General features: G+C 32.7%; 1 protein-coding gene across 1 annotated transcript; it reads right to left on the bottom strand.

Annotated features, from left to right (window-relative positions):
* Positions 1 to 5964: 5964 nt before the first annotated feature.
* LOC116024947 (nudix hydrolase 25) lies at positions 5965 to 9801 on the bottom strand. The gene is made up of 6 exons (XM_031265990.1): positions 9639 to 9801; positions 7802 to 7852; positions 7461 to 7553; positions 6779 to 6873; positions 6321 to 6432; positions 5965 to 6234 (listed from the first exon to the last, which is right to left on the bottom strand). The coding sequence occupies exons 1-6, from the start codon at positions 9708 to 9710 to the stop codon at positions 6130 to 6132; spliced, it is 528 nt and encodes a 175-aa protein (XP_031121850.1). The 5' UTR covers positions 9711 to 9801; the 3' UTR covers positions 5965 to 6129.
* Positions 9802 to 13278: the final 3477 nt, after the last annotated feature.

The raw sequence follows: 13278 nt of genomic DNA, 5'->3' as shown, positions 1-13278 counted from the left end.
GGGGGGGGGGGGGGGGGTTTGGTTTAAGAATTTAGATTTTTTTTTTAAAGAGCAAATTTTATTTTTATTTTTTATTATTATGATATTGGTATATTTGATTCTATTTTTACATTTTTTTTATTATACTAATAACTTTTATTTAATTGTTTTAATTAATTTTTATTTAGAATTTTATCATTCCATTATTTAATAAAAATTATGTATATATAATTTCATTGTTCAGTTGAAAGTATGTTGGAGTGAGATGCTTGAATGATACAATTACATGTTAACATTATATTTTTGGGTTAAAGGTGGAACAACAAAATTTTAAATAGATGATTAATTTTGACAAGCAAATAAAAATCAATAATGAATTATAGTAAAATTGAAAAACAACGTTTTGTTTATTGAATTTTGTTAATATACCAAAGCAGCGTACATATCACAGTCATAAATTGATGATTGGTTTATCAGAACTAATTTGAAGAGTAGGATCAACGTTTTTTTTAAATAAAATAAAATCAAATGGAGGAATCACTCGTCAACGAAGTTAGACAAACACGGTTAGGATCAAACGTTTACCATGCAAAAAGTTATAACTACTCACAATTTTCTCAACCTACTGAAGCACAAAGAGTCAATAGTTGTCTGTGCACAATTTTCTCAAACTACTGAAGCACAAAGAGTCAATAGTTGTCACTCCCATCATCAACGTGGGAGTGTAAATCGGGATACCGAGTGCCACTAGACCACAAGATCTTTTGCACCAATTAACAATCTCATAGTCACCAATTGTTAGACTTGATCATTTATTGACCTCCGTCTAACAAGTACTCGATATTCTCACAATCATATGCTCTAAAGGTCTTGTGTGCTACGAAGGTGGAGGCAAATGGAAACAAACCATTGGTTTAGGAATTTTGTGGAGGATAATTGAGAAGATGGAGGAGAATGAAAACAAATTGTTGGCTATTGTGAAGACTTTAATAATAACTTATTAAAATTTAAAAAATAATGTCATTAAATTCCAAAAAAGATAATAAAGTGAGAGGAATATGATTTTCATATCTTGATTATCACAGATTTGATTTTTATTAATACCATCTTTTTTAGTTGAGTCTTGTCAGATAATGTTAACCAAACGTTAAAAAAATTTAATGTAAATGGCGTATTCTTTTAACAATAATGTTAAAAGAATATGAGAGTTGAAATAGGAGTTTGTATACTTTGGGTTTGACCTATTATAAAAATAAATCTCCAATTTAAAAGAAATCATTAATTATATTCTCTGCAAAGGTCCAAACTCAAAATATGTTGGCTCAAAATCATTTAAATATGACTAGACATATCCATAAGGCACATTTAAACATGACTCTAAATCCAATTTGCATTTGCATTTATTGTTATATTAATTATCCTACTAAGTTCATGGACCATTAGACATATCCATAAGGCACATTTAAATATGACTCTAAATCCAATTTGCATTTGCATTTATTGTTATATTAATTATCCTACTAAGTTTATGGACCATTAGACATTTCCATAAGAGCATCCTTATCAATGGAGTTTTTTCGCGGTAATTGAGGAGTTTTTGTGAGTGTGATTAGGAAAGAGAATGTGAAGGTGGAAGGAAAAAAAAAACAAATTATATTTAGAAAACAAAAAAAAACAAACAAAAAAAAAGCTGATGTCAGGCACGCCGCAGGCGCGCCTGACGACTGCACGCACCCGCTAGGCACATTAATGTGCGCCTGACGCGAGGTGTTGTGTGTGTTATTGGAATCCGAAAGGACAATGCTACTGTTCCAAAATGTGGTCTTTGCAGAACAATCTCATTTTTTCTCTCTCCATTTCTCTCACTTCCACCTCCCTTCCACATAAGCATTTACTATTCCAATATGCATTAAAGATGCACAGATATAGATGCTCTAAGGCACATTTAAATATGACACTAAACCCAAGTTTGACTTTTTAATTTTGGTAAAATTTAATATATACAAGTTGATATAATATTATATGATTATATCAATGTGTCATTGCTATGTCATTGACCGTACAGATTAACATAATTAACATTTTAATTTCACAATAGTTTAAAAATATTAAATGTATAAAAATATAAGAACTAAATTGACTAAAATTTTAAAGCATAAGTTAGGTTGAGTAAAAATATATAAAATTTAACCAATTTGATTAGTGTAAGTGATTCTGCACTTTTATCTCTTAAAAGAGGTTGAAAGTTTAAACTCCTTTTGTAAAAAAAAAAAAAAAAAAAAATTAATCTGGCCAATTAGGGATGGCGGGGCGGGCGGGATATATATGTATACTTTTCAAAGACCCACTCGAATCAAAAGTTACCGTGAAGGTATGAAGAGGCTTAACTTAAACATCAACTAAAGAAATTTGATTTAATGGTTAATAAAATATTAGTGCACGCTTTAGGTGCGGTTGCATTTAACTAAGTGCAAGGGCCATCATTTTTATTAGTAGAATAAATTATGGTTTGACAAAATTAGAAAAGGACCATCCGACAATTGCATTATATATCTTATTCTTGTCTAACCCCGTTAGGTTATTATTATTATTATGGTGAGCCAAGTCAAATTATCATGTTTATATATAGAGGATTAAATGTTATATAAAATCTACATTTACAATATAATCCATTACATATGGTATGGTTAATGATTTTTTACAATGTAATATTTGCTTTTTGCTTTATACTTTCTCAACCTTTTTTAGCTCAAAGAATAATGGCTGGCAAATTATACCGTGCACCACATACGTAAATGACGTCGTTTTGAACATTGTAAACTAATCGTCCGTTGTTTTGGAAATAACGTTTTCCGGTTCGGTCGTCTGTATTTATGTTAATATTCTGTGTATTCCAGGCAATCATTCTGTGTATTCTAGGCAACCATTTTGTGTATTCATGTTAGTAACACATGTTGTGATGTGTTTGTGCATTCGAATGTTTAGGAGGATGAATTCTGTGTATTTTATGTCAATATTCTGTGTATTCATGTTATTAACACAAGTTGTGATGTGTTTGTGCATTCGAATGTTAGGAGGATGAATTCTGTGTATTTTGTATCAATATTCTGTGTATTCTGGGCAAACGTTCTGTGTATTCTAGATAATGATTATGTGTATTATAGATAATGAATTCACTGGAGTCATTCGCATTCGCGTCCACTAACATCTGTGTATTTTGTGTCAATATTCTGTGTATTATGGGCAAACATTCTATGTATTCTAGGCTAACGTTCTGTGTATTCTAGATAATGAATTTCCTGGAGTCATTCGCGTCCGCGTCCACTAACATCGAAACGACGTCGTTTACGCTCGTGGTGCACATTGCTATGTGCACTGTGGTGCAGGGTATAACGATTGATAATGGCCACCATCGGGGTTCTATTTTGTAACCACCTATTTGGAATGGTAATAGAGATGTCTGGTTCTATTTTGTAATCACCCATTTGGAATGGTAATAGAGATGTCATCACACTATAATAACATGGTTAATGATTTTTTAAAAGATAATGGGGGTGTTTGGTTATTGGCTTATAAGCCAAATTTTAGCTTATTTGACCAAGTTTAGTTGTTTGACCAACCAATAAGCTATTTTGAAGTGTTTGGTAAATGACTTATTGGCTTTGGCTTATTGGGCCAATAAGCTGAAAATTGAAAAGCTAATGAATATAGCTTTTTTTATCAGCTGGTTGGGAACAATGAGTATATTGACTATTTTATCCTTTGAAATCAATGAAATTTACTTTTAAATGGGTGGTGTGTATCATTTGAAATCTTGTTATATTTAAAGGTTGAAATAATACAATACACTCATACCCTTAAATGTCATTTTACATTCAATCAGCTACTAGTAAACAGCTAATTTACCAAACAGTTTTTTATAACCAGCTGGTCAAACCAGTTAACGCAATCAGCAATCAACTACTAACTAAACCAACCAGCTATCAGCTACAAGCTATCAGCCGTTTGCCAAACACACCCAATATTTGCTTTTTTACTTTATACTTTCTCAACCTCTTTTAGCCCAAAGAATAATGGCCACCATCGGGATTCAATTTTGTAACCACCCATTTGGAATGGCTATTTTATTAAGTTGGTTTGAGTACTACTGACTCTATTACAATGCAATATCAGTAACTATTGAAGTAGTACAAATAGTTAATATCGCCTACACTAAGGCTTGAACTCACAACCTCTCATATTGGAGAACAATTTGGTGCCATTAGATCACAACATCTTTGACCACACTATATAGTATATAGTAGTTGGGCATTTGATTTGTTTCTTTAATATTGTATTACTAAGTTGATTTTTTTAAACACTGTGAAATCAGCCAATTAATAGTAGTCAATAAAAAAAGTATTGCCATGTTAATGTTAATAGATTAATATTAGGATAAAAAAATAGCATTATTCATTTGAATTTTAATCTCTTGATTATTTTAACTTTTTTTTTTTTAATTTTAAAATTAATCAAATTTGGTATCTGATTTTAAAATGTACCTTTTTTTTTGTCCCAATTAGATGCGAAATTTAGTACAAAATTCAATCTTTGAGCAATTAAAAGTGGCAAATGAGATATTAAATCTAGTTCATATTTAATTCAAAAATCAGATGTGAAAAAACGTAATTCATAAAATTAGAATTTACTCTTAAATTTTATTATGGAACAACAAAATATTAACCAAAACTCTTTAAAATTGCATACTCCTATAAGAGTAATCATCCGACTTTACACTTATATTAGCACTCCACTTACTCGTGTTCCAAACCGGTTGAATTTATGGTTTTTGAGTTTATTATTGTTGAGTACATCTTTTTGACAAATTGCCTGAACTTCTTATTTCTAAAGCCAATCAGGCCTTATTGGGCCTGAATATAGCCTATAAAAAGCGGTATCTTGATTCAGATTTTTGTGTCAATATTTTATTTTATGAAACATATTACAGCTACTTTGTTCATCAGCCCCTTTGACAAACAGGCTATTTCACTTCCTCAGTTATTCAAAATTAGTTATTTTAAATTCTAAATCTTAAATCATAGTGAAACTGTTCAATAAATAACTAACAATACAACATTCCCCACTCGACAAATTTTTGTGAAAATATAAGTTTATAAATTTTGCTTTGCTGTCGAGTCGGAATGTAAGCCTGCAAAGGCCTTAAAGACGAGGGACTTACCTTTTGAGGGTGAGTTTTGCACTTTTGCATTAGTAGCAACTGCAGAGTGCATGGTTCAAATTTTACCAATAATAAAAGAAAAATGAAAAGTATGCATTTGATCTTGTTATGGAATTAGTGTACAAGCATTTGGGGGCTATAAGTTATTTGAGGTACATTTCATAATTTACTTTCTTCACCGGGACAAATTATATTGTGTATCATGATCCAAATTGCGAAATGGACCACAAATAAATATTCATTTTAATGTATTGAAAGTTCATTTTTAAGAAATGAACTTTCAATACATTAAAAATAAACTTTTAAAAAAGAAAAATGAAATTTATGTTTGTTCATAGTATAATGATTGTTCCACCGTCTTTAGGACAACAGTAGTGAAGTGTCCTTGCCCGCACAAGCATCTCGATTGATCCTCAAGTAGTAGATTGTGGGCAAAGATGCATGATTAAACCCTAACAGCCGCAGTGTAAGAGTTACACAGAATATGGTAAACTCCTTGTGGGCACCAAACAATCCTCCCAACTAAAGAAGCCGCTGAGTCACCATAATTTACTCCCCTACCATCCTGTCGAGCAGAGATGTGGGGCCCTTAAAGTGAAGAAATTCCGTCTTTCGTGGGCGAGTAGTTCAAGCGAAGTAACGTTTAAGTTTGAGGTTCAAAGTTATAAAATTTGGTGCAAAAAGTTCAAGCGAAGTAACGTTTTCGTTGAAAAAAAATGCCTCAACAAATGTTCAACTCCAGTTCAAAACAAAATAAAACTTGGACATGTAGAGAAACAAATGCAATTTTATTGAAAGCAGACAACCACCTATATTCTTAAGCTGCATACATTTACAGAGAGAGAGGGCAAAGGGTAAAATTCTACACTTCAGATATGAGTAATTGGGCAGAAATAGAGGGGGGGATGATAAGCATACCAAATCTATAACACTCACCACTTTGTGGATTGACATTTAGTGGCTTTTCCATTATCATTGAGGTAACACCGGAAGGTCTTGATCACTTCCTCGTACGTTGGCCTCTTGTAATCGACCGCCTATCATGGATCCCGTTAAATTCCCGAGTCACAAAGCTAGGAAATGGAATTTCCTCGACTCATCTAGTAAGCTATTTTTAAGATACCTGTTCGACGACCTCTTCAGGGCTAGCCCATTTCCACTCCGAGAATTCTGCGTCTGCTGCACCGGTTTCCAAGTTAATCTCGCTTTCATCTTTCGTGAGTCTCATAAGAAACCTGCCATTTGCACAAAGTCTTTAATGGGCGTTATGCTCGTGCAGTTTTCTACTAATCTCTACCTTGTTTAAGTAATTGTATCACAACTATGAAACCAATCGCTTCCATGCTTCTAATAATTATAAGCGCATTGGCGCCACCAGGCACTACACGTAGACAACCAGGTGAACACAAAGTGAACCGAACAAGCTCTAATACCATGTAATACAACGGACATTACAGTACCCATAAAAAATGGCATTATTAGACAAGTGCTCTGAGTAACAATTTGGATTATAGCCTTACCCACCATAATTGGGATTAGATTTTACTTGTTAAGAGGCTCAATGAGAGAGAGAGAACACACCATTTCTGTGCCTGTCCATGCCATTCTCCTCCCCAAAGACGATTCACTTTGGCCTTTACAGTAGGCGGGAAGTCATAGGTCAACCACTGCGGAACCTGACAATTCAAAAGTTCTTTTAGAATCATTAAACCGATCCTTTCATTTTCAATAAAATCTTCAAGGAGGATGGTAAGTTTGAACAAAAAACGACTTTGGAAGTCAATTTGAGACTTCTAGTTCACCGGTAAGTTTGAACAAAAAACGACTTTGGAAGTCAATTTGAGACTTCTAGCTCACCGTTATAATCTAGCAACCACTATCAGATGCAAATCCCATAGGTTTTTTTTTCCGCAGCCACTACCCGAGGGTGTATACTGGGTAAACCCCGTTTTATGACCCTAACTAGCAAAGGTCAAAGGACCTAGGTTGCCTATAGCTAACCGGTTCAAACCAAGAAGGCAAATAGGCCGCTCTCTCTAGGAGTCGAACTTGTAACCTTATGGTTACCAAGTCAATAGTCTGACTAACTTGGCTGGGCTTGCCCTCAATCTCATGCTTTTTGACGAGTTGAAAAGGGGAAAACAAACACATTTTTGTTCGGGGGCAACCAAATATTTTGAACTAAGGACACTGGCGCATTCAAAGCACCTTATCACGACTTAAATTTCTTGAGCCAACATAGGCAAAATAAACTCCTATTTACCTCTGCTATCACTTCAGCAGACACTACTCCAGTTTCTTCACGCAATTCTCTAACTGCAGCAGATTTCGGGTCCTCTCCATCTTCGATGCCCCCCTAATAATAGTATCAACCAAACACAAATTAAGAAACCTAATATAGCTAATTTATCATTTTTTTTAAATAGCAGAAGATACTGCAGAACAGTGCACGGGATTTCCCAAATACTTCATATCTAAGATATATGACAGAAATACTCTATGAATGAACTTGTGATCGAAGAAAGTAGTGCAAAATACACATCATCGATACGTAGAAAAAATATAATTATGTTGAATGTAGGAAAACCGTAACAGTAGTGTCACCTGTGGCATCTGCCATGCTCCGGGAACATTCAGTCTTGAAGCCACAAAGACCTGCAAGTACCAATCAGAAGATCATGACTTTCCACATAACAGTCGAAGGTAAATTACGAGAAAATAAGTCTACCAAAATTTAGGTAGAGCAACTAACAAATAACTACCTAAATTTATTTCAGTTGTACAGATGCTATAATTGCATGGTAAAGTAGGTTTCTGTTCTTTCACATATTGATGAACATTGTGGGCTGAAAATAATGCTTTGAAGTATTCCACCGAGGGCTCAAATTTTTTCCTTGAAACCATATATATCAATTTTTTTTTTCAATGATTTCCTCATTTGAAATTTCTTTAGTCCTTTTACCCCTTCACCTTTTCATTTAGCAATCAGCAATATGCACTTTCAATCACTCATTTCCAGATCAGTTTTTACACAGCCGTTATGAAGTCAATATCGAGTAAATCTTGTTTAGCAATATCACTTTTCTTCTATCAACATGTCACATGTAGAAACTCCAAATACTATAATACTAGCACTGTGTACGAGAATCAATTCCCGAGTAGCATTTTACTAGTTAAGAGCATTCTAAATTCTTCAAATTCATCAGTCCCCCAGTAGCCTAGCTAATAAATTCTCAATATAATTTGCTGTTTCTACCAAAGCCATATTTTAAACAAGAATTTTCTGTCAAACAAGAGAAGGGATAGTCTCATAAGAGAGACTGTTGAAAAAAAAAAAAAAAAAACCCCAAAAATGACCAAAATTGCTAGAAGAGGTTCTATACTCCTCCCTTTTTCACGGATGTGCGAGGTTTTATGAACCAAGAAGTTCTGCCTCCATTTCTCTAAGGGCATGTTTGGTTCGCTGGAAAATGTTTTACGTGAATTTGAGCAAAACTGACTTTTCCTTTTTTGGTTCATGGAAAACGAGGAAAACATTTTCCTCAAGAATGAGGAAAACATTTTCCATGGCCCCCTTGGTATTTTGTTTTCCATGGAAAACAAGTAGGACAAGTATGTCCTCACCAACTTTTATTAATTACCATTATTATTATTGTTGTTATTATTATTGTGTAGGGGTATAATTGTCTTTATACTCATTATTCCTTATAATTCCAAACTAAACCAAACAATGGAATCAATATTCCAGTAATTTATTTTCTATGGGGGTAATTTCTTTTCCATAGAATTTTAATTCCATTTCCCTTCTGGGTACAAGAAAAAATAGGGTTCCAACTTTGAACTTAATTTCTTAATCTCCAGTCACTAAAAAAGATTACAAAAGAACTCAAAGGTTTCAATGCTATATAACTTTGTCCCAAAACGAAACAATCTGATAAACAACTACCACTTGTTAGAAAACATCATGGTCAAGCCAGAGATCTACCAAACTCCAATCCCATTTTGCAAGAACTTAATCTTGAATCCCAAAAACTTCAATCTCATCATTTATATCTCTGTGGGTACATCAAATGGGATCAGAGATTTGATTCTAACCTGTCATTAATCTCAAATAAGACTTCCACTTCCCTCTACTACTTCAACTAACACTGCCTAATTAATCAATGATAGATAGCCAGATCCATACACGGATTCGTAAATGCAAAATCAAATTCTCCACACAATTCAACAAAGTATAATTTCAGATTATCATGATCCAGGAAAACACAAACACCCACACAAAAAGCCTTTTTTATGTGTAAAGCACTAAACTTCATTGATAAACAGAGAAAACAGGGAGAAAAGCAGGAGTGATTTGCATAGAACAGTTGAAAAATAGTGAAGAAGTGAGGAGATTAACACAGGGAGACTAAAAGGGTAGTGGATTATAGTAAAAACTTACAAGATTATCATCGTTGATGAGACAGATTCCAACGTTGGGACGATAACCAGAGGGAAGACCCTCCAACTCCATTAACGCTCTTTGTGACGCCAACCCACAAAGTCAGAACCAACTCAGAACTCAGAGAGAGAGAGAGAGAGAGAGAGAGAGAGAGAGAGAGAGAGAGAAGAATACAAAAAAGTCAAAATTATACATGATATGATGTGTATTTATTATATGGACACGGGCGTATGTTAGTGGAGAGAATGAGGTGATGATGACGGAGGGATGAGTGAAAATGAGACTCAACTTTTCCCAGAGAGAGCTGTTTTCTTTATATAAATAATAAATAAATTTGTTTATAAGTCAAAATTTTGTATTTTAATTATTGTTGGTTTTTGCCCCAATTATTTGATTAAATTATTTCTAATTGATATTGCATTTGTGCACTAATAATTCTCTTCTTTAATTATAAATTAAGAAAATTTTACTTTTCACCCCTAAATTGTTCTTCTTCCAAAATTTGATCATTCTTTATCAATTTGAGCAAATTTTTAATTTCTTAATTGTCTATAATATTACATATTTAGTCCTTAGCATTATATAATTAAACGACTGAAGAGAAGATGACACTTTTTGTTGGGCGGAGGTCCGTAATGGGTCAAGTCCATGAATTGGTGGCTAGGGAAATTGTTGGTAGAGGTTGGTAAATGGCCAAGTTCATTACCTTGCTTCTAAAAAATGTGATGACTGTCTATAAGGGAATAAAATTGCACTTTCGCAATTAATTATAATTTTTGGCGTAATGATAAGCATTTGATCTTAACAAGTGGTATCACAAGGTTTATAAGCAATAATGAGAAAAATCATCACTTTTAATATAATCGAGGGGGGCAAATGTAGATACGTGAATAATTCAGAGAGAAAAATACTATAAGCATATGATTCAAGGGAAAAAGTGTTATTTTCTCTTTCTAAAATGAGAACAATTCATGGGCCAAAAGTGATGTCTCCATTGATTACTTTAATATGTTCAATAAAAAGACAAATTATATTGTGGAGCATGGATAAATATATATTTTTAATATACTAAATATACATTACTTGTATACTGGAGGCTCATATACCAAATAATGCACATTCACTTCTCAAATAATGTAACTTCAAAAAATAAACTTTTTTTTTGAATCAAAAAATAAATCTTTTTAGTGTATAAAAAAACGTGCCTTTAATATATTTGTCAATGTTATAATGATTGCAATAAAAATTAATAGTCTAATTTATGATATTTACCGTGCTTATGTTTTTTTTGGTAACAAATAAATAAAAGAAGATGTATTTTATTTTATTTTTTCAACTCAGTTGATATAATTAAAATATTTCAACTCATTTTTTAATTCTTAGAAAAAAAAAAGGGGAAGTAAAAGGTATTTTTTAAAAATTTCTGTCATGGCATCTCTGTAGCTCTTCTTGATGGGAGGTCACAAAATCGAACCTTAGTGGTAAGATATTGATTCTTTGAATTACAATAGATAAAAAAAAAGTATATTAAACAGGTACTATCTTATAATAGAATTGATAGTAATTATGAAGCTCTTAGGACGGGCATGTTGGACAAGGTATTTACATTGAAATGCACATAGTATTACTCTATAAAGTTGTAATAATGATTGTTTTTAATGATGGATAGTTGACTATTTTGCCTGTAATAATTTAAATGTGAAATAACTATTCAAAATCTTCTTTAAAATGCAATTAGACCTCCAAACTCCAAAGGACCTCCAAACTCCAAAGCGAAGAACCATTTTTTTTTATCAATAATAAACATGGTTCCATGTAATTGTTGATGTGTCATACACATACCATTTGTTGGTTTTATGACTATAGGGTAGTGAGTCGGCGGGCCAACATAACATGCAGATAAATAATAAAATATAAGTAAGTGAAAAAAATAAATATGGACACAATATCTTTCACGTGGAAATCGAAAGGTAAAAATTACAAGTTTTTCTCGACGATGCCAAGTCAAAATTCACTAGACTACCCATCAGCATCCACAATAAAAATAAATAAATAATAATAATAATAATAATAATAATAATAATAATGTCATCCTTCCTTCGTCCTTTTCTTAATTTCTCCTCCATCTTTTTCAAAATATCAGTTATTATCATTTTTAGTACATGACTTAATGGTTTTCATGACAACTTAATCTAATCTTCTTCCAAATTTAGAAAAGGACGAAATAAAGTAAAAATCAACACAAATATAACTAAGGTGAATTGAATTTATCATATTTCAATTGACAATTCAACTTGACATTAAGCCATGGCCCATAAAGTTCAAACATGATTATCCTAGTGTGTTAACTTCAAGACAGAAAGTGATTGGAACCAGTGTTTCAAAATAGTTAAGAATGACGAAATTTCCACCATAAACTTTAATCTAATGTTACACATTATAATTAATTATTTCTCAATTTATAGGACTCTTTAACTGAATACTCGAATAACTATAACCACAATTGCCAAAGACCTTGTGGTTTAGTGGCATCCGTGTCTTGGTTTACACTTCCACATGGATGATGGGAGTGAGTTTGAGTCTCAGTGGAGGCAACTGTTGACTCTTTGTGCTTCAGTAGACTCGACCCAATAAAATAAAATTGTGAAGTATAAAAGTAATACTTGTATAGTGCAATATAGACCACTTATAATCTAGAGGTTAAAAAGTTTCACTACATGTTATGGTTTTAATGAAGGATGCAAAGAAAAAAAAAAATACATCTCACTTTTTTTTTTTTTATATCAATTAGATCATGCTAGATGATAAATGTCTTAAAATCTTAGTTTTTCCTTTCACTTTTTAATTAGTGTTTTTGCTTGTTAGTCATTATCCTATTGAGTCAAATTTATCACTTACAGAATTATTTTTTGTACGTTGATGACTTGACAAGAAAATAATGCTTTGAACCAAACATTGAGCTATTTGGTTAAATTTTGAAGTCATAGCACAATAATATTTTTGTTAGGCAAAATGAAGCAAATGAGATTGATACAACACTCTTTCATGCGTTAAGTATTGGTATTTTTAATGATCTTGACTATATAAGCAATTCAATGTAAAAGCAAAGCAAAAGACAACAATGTTGCATTTCTTGCCCAAATTGATGTTTGCTCGGTATTTCAATTATAATGTAACTTGATGCAGGAATGTCAAATTCGTGTGATTTAGCGTTGTTAGAAAGCTAACTTAAAGATCTAGAACTTCTACAAAGAACATAAAGACTAATTCATATGTTTCACATGTTAAAAATAGCCTAAACAACCCTGCTTGTGAATTTTATGCCCGCTATGGCTCCTTTTGCCACAAGCTCATGGTTGTGCCTAGTACCATTGTCTCGTAGCTACTTTTTCAACCGAAAAAAGCACAGAGAGTCAATATCACCTCCACTAAGGCTCGAACTCACCCCTCCCATGTAGGGGTGCAACCAGGTGTCACTAAACTACAAAGTTTTTTGACTTGATTTTGTGTATCTATTCTGATATAATGAATAGCTAAGTGTTTTAGGCTTGGATTTGACTTGATTTTTTGCTATTGATGTCTATTTAACTTGTGCTGCATAAAATGAATTATTTGGGGGGGGGGGGGGGGGGGTTAAGTT

This window comes from Ipomoea triloba, chromosome 7, assembly GCF_003576645.1.
Source record: "Ipomoea triloba cultivar NCNSP0323 chromosome 7, ASM357664v1".
In the NCBI taxonomy this organism is placed as follows: Eukaryota; Viridiplantae; Streptophyta; class Magnoliopsida; order Solanales; family Convolvulaceae; genus Ipomoea; species Ipomoea triloba.
Note: the sequence above shows the minus strand (reverse complement) of the source record. Positions and strands in the feature narration are given on the sequence as shown.

What these genes read in the sequence shown, in the direction of transcription:
- LOC116024947 (XM_031265990.1), bottom strand. Translation starts at nt 9,710, where the DNA reads ATGGAGTTGGAGGGTCTTCCCTCTGGTTATCGTCCCAACGTTGGAATC. An exon ending in GAGCATGGCAGATGCCACAG is followed by an intron (nt 7,554 to 7,801) that starts GTGACACTACTG and finishes TACTATTATTAG; the next exon opens with GGGGGCATCGAAGATGGAGA. An exon ending in CATGGACAGGCACAGAAATG is followed by an intron (nt 6,433 to 6,778) that starts GTGTGTTCTCTC and finishes TGCAAATGGCAG; the next exon opens with GTTTCTTATGAGACTCACGA.